We start from the raw sequence: 10,847 nt of genomic DNA on the forward strand, positions 1-10,847 counted from the left end.
GGTGGTTCTGAATCTGAGACAGGACTAGGAGAAGGAAAATAATTGTTGAAAGAGGTGCCAGAATGTGTAGAAAAGGGAAAATGATCCTCATGGAATTTGACATCCCTTGAGACAAGAATCTTTCCACTGTCTAACTCCATAACCTTGTAACCCCTTTGATTGGAAGGATACCCCAAAAAAATGCATTCCCTAGCTCTAGGTTGGAATTTATTCCTACCATGAGCTAAGGTAGAGACAAAACAAAGACAACCAAAAACTTTAAGATGTGAGTAAAAAGGTGATGTACCAAAAAGAATTTCATAAGGAGTCTTCCCTAGAATAGCTTTAGAGGGTAATCTGTTGAGTAGGTGAGTAGCAGTTAAAATGCACTCACCCCAATATTGAATAGGAAGGTGAGCTTGAAAAAATAGCCCCATGGGAACTTCCAAAAGGTGTTTATGTTTCCTCTTCACTACCCATTCTGTTGAGGTGTGGCTACACAAGATCTCTCATGAAAATTCCTTGAGAATGAAGGAACATTGTCTCTTGACTACCCCTTCCTAGTTCCAAAGCATTGTCAGATCTTATCCTTTGCACCTTTAATTCAAATTGTCTTTCCACCATGGCTAAAAAATCCTTAAGTACTGGAAAAGCATTACTCTTAGTCTTTAGGAGAAATGTCCATGTACCCCTGCTAAAATCATCTACAATGGTCAAAAAATAGTTATAACCATCATGAGTGAAAGTTTTGAAAGGTCCCCATGTGTCAATATGTATCAGCTCAAATATCCTTTTAGATTTAATGCTACTGACAGGAAAGGGCAGCCTGCTTTGTCTAGCTTGAGGACAAACAGGACAAATGTAAGGAGAAACAGAAGGGAATGAAATGAAATCAAGATTTTTCATTGCTGAAAAAGGCAAATGCCCCAGTCTTACATGCCATAGAGCTATATCAGAAACAACATTGGCACAAATAGGAACTGAAACAGACCTAAGATTAGAACTAGAAACTGAAACTGATACATTACTGGAAATATTTCCTTTTGGAATTGAAATTAAATCACTAGAGACAACTTTGGAATTTCTTCCTTTTTGAAAAGAAATATCTTCTTTAAGAGACTCTGATTGCATCCTAGGTGCCTTGAGTAGTTAAAGACCATCTCCTACTTCACCAAAAACTTGTTCCTTCTTCATTAAATGGTCATGTAATACGCAACCACTAGGAGTGAATAAAACATTACAATTGAGATGATTGGCTAACTTATGAACTGATAATAAGTTATATTTGAAATTCGGGACATATAAGACATTGTGGAGAGTGAGATTAGACAATATACTTATGCTTTATATATGTGTCACAATGATCTTAAAAGAGTTAGGTAAAGTGAGATGCAAAGGCATAGATAGAGGAAGCAAAGAAATAAAAGATTTAGAATCAAAACACATGTGCTCAGATGCTCCTGAGTCAATAATCCAAGTCCCAGAATTATAGACTGTAAAACATGATCCCGAGTATTTTAGAATTGTACCGGCAACTGCATTTGCATTGATTGTTGTCCCTAAACTTGCTCCCTGATTATTTTTCACATCCATCCTTACTTGATTGACCAGATTTAAATATTGTTCTTTGCTCAAAACCTGGTTATAATGTTCTTTGTTAGGGAACTGGGGGTACCACATGTTCCTTGAATCCTCATGATTCCCACTAAAAGCTTCACCCTCTTCCCCTGTAACTACTGCATTTCCTTTGACCAAATTCTGAGAATTCTTTGTCTTAGTAAACTCAAAATCATCTGGGAAACCAATTAGCCTAAAACAGTCATCATACACATGTCATGTTCTTCCACAGTAGGTACAGCTCACATTTGGATTATATTTCACTCTCCTTGGTTTATTTTTGGGAAATGTTTTCCCAACCTTTTGATTGCCAGGATTCCCAGATTTCTGTGTTGCTTGAGCTCCTTTAAATGGTTGGTTACCAGATCTGTAATTCACTCTTCCTTGACCTCCCACCATGAAAGAGGCAGCATCAATTGTGTTAGCAACATTAACATAAGCTTCCTTTTGGTTTTCACCCTGCAAAACTAAAGCATAAGCATTGTTAATAGAAGGTAGTGGATTGATCATTAAGATGGTTCCTCTTGCTTGAGCATATGTGTCATTTAAACCCATCAAAAATTGAACAAGTCTTTGATCCTCCAAAGACTTGATAAGTTTTCCTTTGCCTTCACATGTGCACACACAACTACAACATGATAACAGATCTAGAGAATCTAGCTCATCCCACAAACGTTTGAGCTTGGTGAAATATCCTGCAATATCATTGTTCCCCTGAACTAAACTTGATATTTCCTTTTGCAGGTGGTAAAGCTTAGCGCCATTGGTTCTGCCAAACCTTTGCTCCAGACTATCCCACAACTCTTTTGCTGTTTTAGAGTAAATGACGTTGTCTCCGATGTCCTTAGACATTGCATTCAACAGCCAAGACATCACCATGTCATTGCAACAACTCCATTGCTCATAATTTGGAGAAAGCAGATCTGGAGTTTTGCATACCCCATTGATAAACCCCAATTTCTTTTTGGCTGAAAGTGCAACCAGAATAGATCGCCTCCATCCTGCAAAACCTCTACCATCGAATATTGAATTGATCAAATTCATCCCTGGTGAATCTGAGTTGTTCAAGTAATAATGGTGGGTGTTGTTAATGGTTCCACTGGTTTCAGTTTCTTTGGATTGTGTTGAAGGAAGATCATCTCCCATGATTGATCAAGATTTTAGAAGATTGAAAAATGATAGAGATTGGATCGAGCTATTGCTCTGATACCATGAAAGATAAAAAAAATGAAGATGATTTGGGGAATTTTCTCTGTGTCTATTGATCAATAATTACAAAACTTTATACAAGAAAATAAGGACTAATCTGCAAATAGTAAAAGGCTACTAGATAATTTCCTAAACTATGTAACTAATTACAACTAATATCTGTACAGCTCATCTATTCTAGAAGGTGTTTTATTTCATGTCACTATTGGGCTGAATGTACACTGGATATACTCTATTTTGAGCCCAATTACATTAAGCCCTTAATGAAGGATAAAACTTCAGCCCAGGTCAAACTTCAAACTTTCTCCGACAAAATCATCCTTGATCTAGAAGCATCAAGTCTTCTCTCTTGTCTCAATCATTTCATCATCTTCTCCCTTCTTCTGTGTGTCAATGGAGGAAGAGTAAATCTTCTCTCCAACTAATCTATCAAAGAAAGGGAATCACGCAACTTTTGTTGATAGTATGAAATTCTAAATAAAAATTCCAAATTTTAGGATTAATATTTTACCGATAGTCATCTAATTAACTATCGATTTCACAAATACCACAGAATTCATGAGTTTGGCGAAATAGAGATCTATTTATACCTAACTCTTACGGCATCTTTATCGTGTTCATTTTGATTTATTTCCAATTTCTCAAAATTCATAAACTTGGCAAAATATTCAGGATGTATATATATCTATACCTAGTTCCTATGATATCTTTTAGCGTGCACATTTTGACTTTTTCAAGATAGACTTTATTACGATTATTGAATTTTTCATATTGTACACACACTGTTACTAGCTAGATAGCACCGAGCTTGTTTTTTTATCTTTCTATTAATTGTTGATCAAATAAAAGTCCGTATATTATATATGGTACTAAAAAAGACAAGATGAAGTTGTTCAGATGGTAAGCACCCTTCACTTTCAATTCTAATATCGTGAGTTTGAGTCACCAAGAGAGAAAAAAGTTGAAAACGGATAAAAATATATAATTCTAAAAACATAATTGATTTGTCAAATTTAAGAGTTCATCTTATCCTAAGTATACATGTACAAGAAGCTTACGTCTCTTACTTTGTCCATCCATAAACATATATATATATATACACTATATAGTTGAACATTTGAAAATGCTTGTGATACAATTATTCAAATATGTACAAGAAGTTCAAAGATTATAGATGGATTTATAATTGTTTTCCCACTGTTTAATGTGTAAATATTTAAGGCACACATAGGTTACACAGAGAAAATGTCAAACCATATATACATAATTTAATTATGACTAAACGGCTAGAAAATTGATAGTCAATTCTATATTATAATTTTCAAACTAACATAGAATATTCAAACCTTCATCGTTCATTTCTACTCTATAAATAGCTCTTCTTCGTTAATTTCATTATATCCATTCACATAATTTATCGACTACAACAATGAAAGTTATTAACATCACACGTTTCATAGTACCTTTTCTTCTTGTCACATTATTATCAACGACATTTTTCCTCGTAAAAGCTCAAGACGTTGCTGAACCAGTACTCGATGTTTCCGGTAACGCTGTCCGTAGAGGAGTGAATTATTACATCCTTCCAGCGGATCGGGGCAACGGTGGTGGACTTCAAGTTGCATCCATTAGGAACCGGACCAACCCGCTGGTTGTAAGCCAAAACGCCGATGAATCTGTAATCGGCGTTAACGTTCAATTTTCACCAGTGGATCCTAAAGAAAATACCGTTAGATTATCGATTGATATGAACGTAAAATTTACGTCTATGGTAATATCTGATTCTTTCACAGTATGGAGAATTAATACTGAATTAATTCCAGAACGTTATTTGGTTACGATTGGCGGAGTAGAAGGAAATCCTGGTCGTGAAACTTTAGGGAATTGGTTTAATATTGACAAGTACGAGGATGCTTACAAACTTGTGTATTGTCCTGTTGTTTGTGAGATATGTAGACCGTTTTGTGGAGAAATAGGTATACTTGAGGAAAATGGAAAAAGGGTTTTGTTTGTTGGTAGAGATCCACCTCTCAAAGTTACATTTCATAAGGTCTAGAATTATTAATATTTTATACTATGGTACTAAGTATATATAATATGTGTGTGATTCACTGTATATAGTTTGTATCAGTGAAGAAATAAGGAAGAGTATGTCTTCTAGTAGTGTTGATAATGTAATGGAGTAATAAAGATTGTTATGACTTTTATTCGTGAAATTACTGTTATATATAGTGTATAATACGTTATACGTGCACTATAAATACATATAAAAATAAGATATGAAATCCCATTTAAGATTTGTCAACTTATAGATAATATTGTAATAGCATAAGGGTGGTCTAAAGTCAAAATTAAAAGATTCCTTAATTTTTTTGACATAATGTTTTGTTCATTTTATTATAAATTTATTCTTATAGCTTATTCAATCTCGTTAGTTAATCAATTTATTTTCGCTCGATAGATTTTATTTGATCTGATATTGTATAGGATGAAATGGAATAAATGATAGAGGATTTTTTACTTCTCTGAAGATATTCAAATAAACAATTCCAATAAAATCTTTCAAATTTCTTATTTTACAATATATGTATACGTTCATCAATTTCTCGTGAAGTCAAATTCTTATAAATAATACGGATTAAGGGAATGGACTGCTAGCCTCGAAAGTTGAACTTGAAATGAGGATAGCTATTAAGGCCTCATCTCTTTTTTGGAGGTTTGAGAATAAAACCGTCCCAAATTTGCGGGGCGGTCTTAACCCCTAGGTCACTAAAATCACCGCTTGGAGCTCCATATTTTGGGGGGCCCCATATTTTAGGCAAAAAATACGTATAAATATTATTTTTTTTAAAAAAATATATGTACTATGAGTGTTATGATTTCTACTAAGGAAATTGCACATGATATGAATATAGAACCTGAATTTCGTAAGACACAATTTGATGAAAATATTGATAACAAAATCATAAAATCCCTTAATCAAGCTATTTTTTCACTTTAAAATAGATTTGAATCAATGGAAGCATATGAAAATATTTTTGATTTGTTATTTAGTGATAAATTGAGATCACTAGATGAATTGTTAACTATCTTTAACACATAATAGTTATTCTAATATTCATGATTTAGATTTATTTTTTGAATTTAAAATGTTAATAGAAATAATATAAGTAGAAGATAATGATCTAATGAAAATACTCAATCAAATAAAAAGACTTGATTATTTTCCAAATATGCATATTGCTTATAAAACAATGTTAACCGTTCTTGTAATTGTTGCCTCAATCGAAAGAAGTTTTTCGAAACTGAAGTTGATTAAATCTTATTTTAAGATTAACAATGTCTCAAGAGAGATTTAAAGGATTAGCTACATTATCAATTTGAAAGACATTATTAAAATTAATCGATTATAAAACAATAACTAATGACGTCGCATCTAAAAAAGTTAGAAAAGTAGATTTTAAATAAAAGTATATATGATAAAAAAGAAATAGGGCCCCTCTCTTAAATTTCACTTTAGGCATCCAATCTTGTTGAGTCGGCCCGCAAATTTGTTAGTACATTATTTCAAGAGCAAACTACATAAATCCCACTATTTTAGATCCTAATTACTAGTATTCCCGTTAGTTTTTTATATTACTTTATATACCATTTTTTGGCTTTCGAATACATGTATCATGGCCCGTCAGATACATGTATCCATCATATTTAAAAATCAAGATACACTATTTCATTACTTTTGAATTAAATGTTGTAACTTATTTCCTTAATTAAAGGAGTAAATGATGGAAATTAACAACCAAAATGAATATAGAGGATTCTTCCAAATCAACTATTACCAGTTTTACTAAAATATAAAAGTCATAAACCTTAGTATTTCTGAAACTGTAAACTTCATCTTCTTCATCAATACCTTTCTGAGTATCCTCAAGTTTCGAGATTTTTTTTTCAAATGATCAATATCACAGTATTATTGAGGCATTCGGAGGATTCATGGCTCTCTGAAATCGAATAAAAAATAAAAAATTGATGGAATACAATTTAATAGCGCACAACTTGCCGACACTGATTTCTGATCTTGACAACGTTTCTGGGCCATCAAACAGGGAGTGATGCTTTGTTAAGCCAACCCAGGAGGTGCTCCTTGGCACCCCATCTACTCCCACTCTATGTCAATTCCTCCTCGAAAGGAATAACACAGAGTCAGTATTATTACTGCTAAAATAATATTGCATACCACCAAAAAATCAATCAAATCAAAACACACTGAATTTGTCCATGGCTTTAACATTGTCAGATTTCATAACACTATGAATTGAGTGTACACGTAAAAGTATTGAGATCAGATGTATGATGGAAGACAATTTGATTATAATAATGGAAATTTGAAGTGAGATATTTTATGAAATTTAAAAGATGTAAATTTGATTGCGGGTTATATTCATTATGCATAACAACTAAAGATCAAAATTTTAAATGTAGTAATAATGGTGAAATATCTTTTGAGCGAGATACATCAATTGCTCGATTGGAGTTGAAGTTAGAACCGAAACTACATGTAATGCTACTTCAGATACATATATATAAATTCGTTCATTTCTTTTCCAGAAACACAAAAAGTGTATAAATATTCTTCTTCCTATTAATTCGATTTTCTTTCTTTGAATCTCGATTCCTAATCTTCATTTCGAATTGTAACCATGATGGTGAAGTTATTTTTTTAGCCAAATCATCATCTTTTCGTTTTGAAATTGTAAGTGTTAGTGCTGCAAAAATAATTTGAGATATAAAGACAATGAAAGCTTAACATAAAATAATCAGATACATAAAGCTATTATATCAACTATATTAATAAACATACTAAATATAACCAGAGAGGCATATGCACGCCAGATACATTAACATAAAAATGAGATACAACACATTAACGATTTAAGTACATTAATAGAAGTAGATACAAGACATTGGAAGTTTAGATACATTAACAAAAAGATAGATACATAAAAATATTAAATGAGATATAGGAAAAAAAAACACTAGATACATAGGGCAATTAAAATCAAGGCGGACTAAAATCAAATACAATTCATAAAGTTTAGATACGTTGAAATTACAATTAGATACATATGAAAATTAAACTAGATACATAATGAAATAATTTTATCAAGTTCTGGAGACATGGCAAAGGGAAACTTGATGAGAGAGAACAAATATTAATTATAATTGGATTATTAATTTTGGTGTTTAAATGTAAAGATAATTAATCAATTCTAGTTTTAAGGAATTTGTGTATCTAATATTATATTTTAAAATATAAGGTATAAAATATTAAAAGTGGTAATAGATGTAATTGTTTGAAAGTAGAGATAATATTAGTATATATGGTAGAGATGTATGTTTAGTTAGATAGTTTTTCCTTATTTCAAATTGCGACTGTTGACACCCAATTTTGACCCTCCCCGATGTAAATTAATCATCGAGCTTCTTAAATTTCAAACGATTTCGAATAATTAGTTTTAGAAAATTATAAAAAAATATAAAAAATAAAAATAAATATATATATATATATATATAAAAAAAATTAAATAAAAATATTTTCAAGTCATTTTAAATAGTTTATCACTTATTTATAATTTTTAAATAATATACGTGTTATGTATATAATTACCATATTTTATGAATATTCAAAAATCGTCTCAAAAAAGAGTATGGTTTAATTAAATATTCAATTAAATTAATTTGGTTTAAAATACTTATAAGTTATTTAGTTTATTAGTTTAATTATTCTTATTTTATGTTATTTTATTTTGTTGATTTGAAAAGTGCATTTTGTTGATTTACGTTCTTTAAGTTTTGGCGGTAGTTTATGTTAATTAGTTTATAATCAAATTATTTATTTTATTTCGTTAACATTAAGAAACTCATTAATTAATTTATATTAATTCGTCTTATTTAGTTACTAGCCGAATTAACTAAACTAATTCAATTTGGCTAGATTGTTAATTCATCTACCTAACCCTTTATTCCAATTCTAGTCATTTATTCCCTCACCCTAACTCAAATTTGAGACCAAGTTGGCCCAATTCTATACCAAAACCCATCCCCTTTTGTTTTCCAATTCAGCCGAGACCCATTCCCAATTCCTAACAATTCTATAACCCACCAAAAGCCAACAATATAATACCCATCCAGACCAGCCCAATAACCTTTGACCCGGCCCAAATCCTTGTCCAAAAGAGGACCCAACGTGAAATTTCCACAAGCAACATTCATCAGCAGATAGAGACCAAAACAGAGCAACTTTCCAGACGCTAACAGCGATCAAATGGAAAGCAACAACAACGTTGATTTTTTCAAGCGATTTCAAACGGACATAGACGGAAAGCAGTCTGCTACGTTTCCTCTGTCTTCTCCCCTCAAATCGTACAGTAGCAGAAGCATGCGTCTGCCCCATTTCCTCTTCCGGAATGGGGTGAAACCTCAAGGAAAAGGGTGTTTAACCGAAATGGTGAAAGAATTTTGAATTTGAATTTTTGAAATGGGCTTTTGAATCCGATTATTTCACCCGAATTCCCCCCAAAATTTGCCCTAATTTTCCTTCTACATAAACACTTATTATTCACTATTGAAGGGAGAGAGAACGTTAGAGACAGGGGTTAGATTTTTTGGGAGAAAAAAATTAATTTAGAAGAGATATAGGTTGGCCAGAATTTACCCATGAAATATAGCTTACAAAGGTTTGAAATAGTCGACTTTATATTTTGAAAAATTATTGGAAGACTCTCTAGTTCAAGAGTTTCAGAAAGTTTATTATTCGGGTTTCATTTGGATTCTCTTGGTGCGTTGTTCTAGCTTTGAATTCGTGTGGCAGAGAGGTCGAAATCAAGCTCGTATCTGTCCCGGAACGCTGCTCCGAAGAAGGTAATTCCGCCTCTCCTTACATTCTATTTCGGTATAATGTGTTGTAAGTCCGAGCTTTACTAACAGGTCCTACTATTGATGGCGTTTGGCATTTTCCTTCTCGAATCTTTACTTGAGTGTTATTGCATCTGTATTATTCATTTATATTGTGTTTAAGCTTCAAGTGTGTCTTTATTCTCTAATTTTCAAAGTTACAGCAAAAAAAAAAAAAAACCTTTTTTAATGCTCTATGTCTTTTGAAATTTGTTCAGACTAGTACATGTTGTAATATGAACAGTTGAAAGTATTTGTTTGAAGGAACACTTTTGCTTGAATAATGTGGTGTGATGCTTGTCCTTCTTTGAATCATTGTAGTCATGGCTTAAGCATTTTTTCAAAGTGATCTTATCTTTGATGATCTCGTTGGTTGTAGTTAGAATTTGGATGATAATTTAGCACTTTATTTAGTTTCTATACAAATCTATTCTATGCCCTCTTGAGGACAAAGCTAGGGCAAGCATTAGAGTTTTCTTCTGTTAAGTTTTGAAGTTGGATTGTTATTCGACTTCTGCAAAAGGCATAGTGGCATGCCCTCCCTTCCTCCCAGCATGTCCTAGAGATGACATTAGGAGTAGCATGTGATTATCATTTTTCTTTACTTAATTTTATTTTTATTTATTTAATCTTGGTTGTCCATGATCTCTTATTATTCTAACCCTTAAGCTCATCCTATGATTTGATTATTGTTGCCTACTATGTGCATTTAAGTAGTTGATTAGTTTTGGTCAGTTTGAGCATATTCTAGATTGCATGCATAAATGGGTTATCTATATGCTTTCCAATAGGGTCCTTTGACATTTTGGTAAATTCTTGATTGCAAATTTTTCCTTATTTGTAGTAACAAATTTGTTTGTTAATGAACCTTGAATGCTACTTACTTCCTATTCGTATTAATTTCAATTTTTTTTTCTTTTCTTTCGTTACTTCTTTTACATATGACACCAATCCGAGTGCTTTTGGACTCCCCTCTTTGCATATCTTTGAGTTCGATTGCTTCGAGTCAAGCCTTGACTGTCGTTGGAAAGTGTGCAAGCTGAAATGCATGTTAAAGGAAGCTTGGACAGGTTTCTGAAGCTGAAAAA

General features: G+C 32.2%; 1 protein-coding gene across 1 annotated transcript; it reads left to right on the forward strand.

Moving 5' to 3' along the window:
* Nucleotides 1-4,222: 4,222 nt before the first annotated feature.
* LOC125813897 (kunitz trypsin inhibitor 5-like) lies at nt 4,223-4,887 on the forward strand. Its single transcript, XM_049493373.1, has one exon. It carries the CDS (start codon nt 4,235-4,237, stop codon nt 4,859-4,861), a length of 627 nt encoding a protein of 208 aa, XP_049349330.1. The 5' UTR covers nt 4,223-4,234; the 3' UTR covers nt 4,862-4,887.
* The last annotated feature ends 5,960 nt before the right edge of the window (nt 4,888-10,847 follow it).

This window comes from Solanum verrucosum, unplaced genomic scaffold (assembly GCF_900185275.1).
Source record: "Solanum verrucosum unplaced genomic scaffold, falcon-dt-bn FXZP01000205.1, whole genome shotgun sequence".
In the NCBI taxonomy this organism is placed as follows: Eukaryota; Viridiplantae; Streptophyta; class Magnoliopsida; order Solanales; family Solanaceae; genus Solanum; species Solanum verrucosum.

What these genes read in the sequence shown, in the direction of transcription:
- LOC125813897 (XM_049493373.1), top strand. Translation starts at nt 4,235, where the DNA reads ATGAAAGTTATTAACATCACACGTTTCATAGTACCTTTTCTTCTTGTC.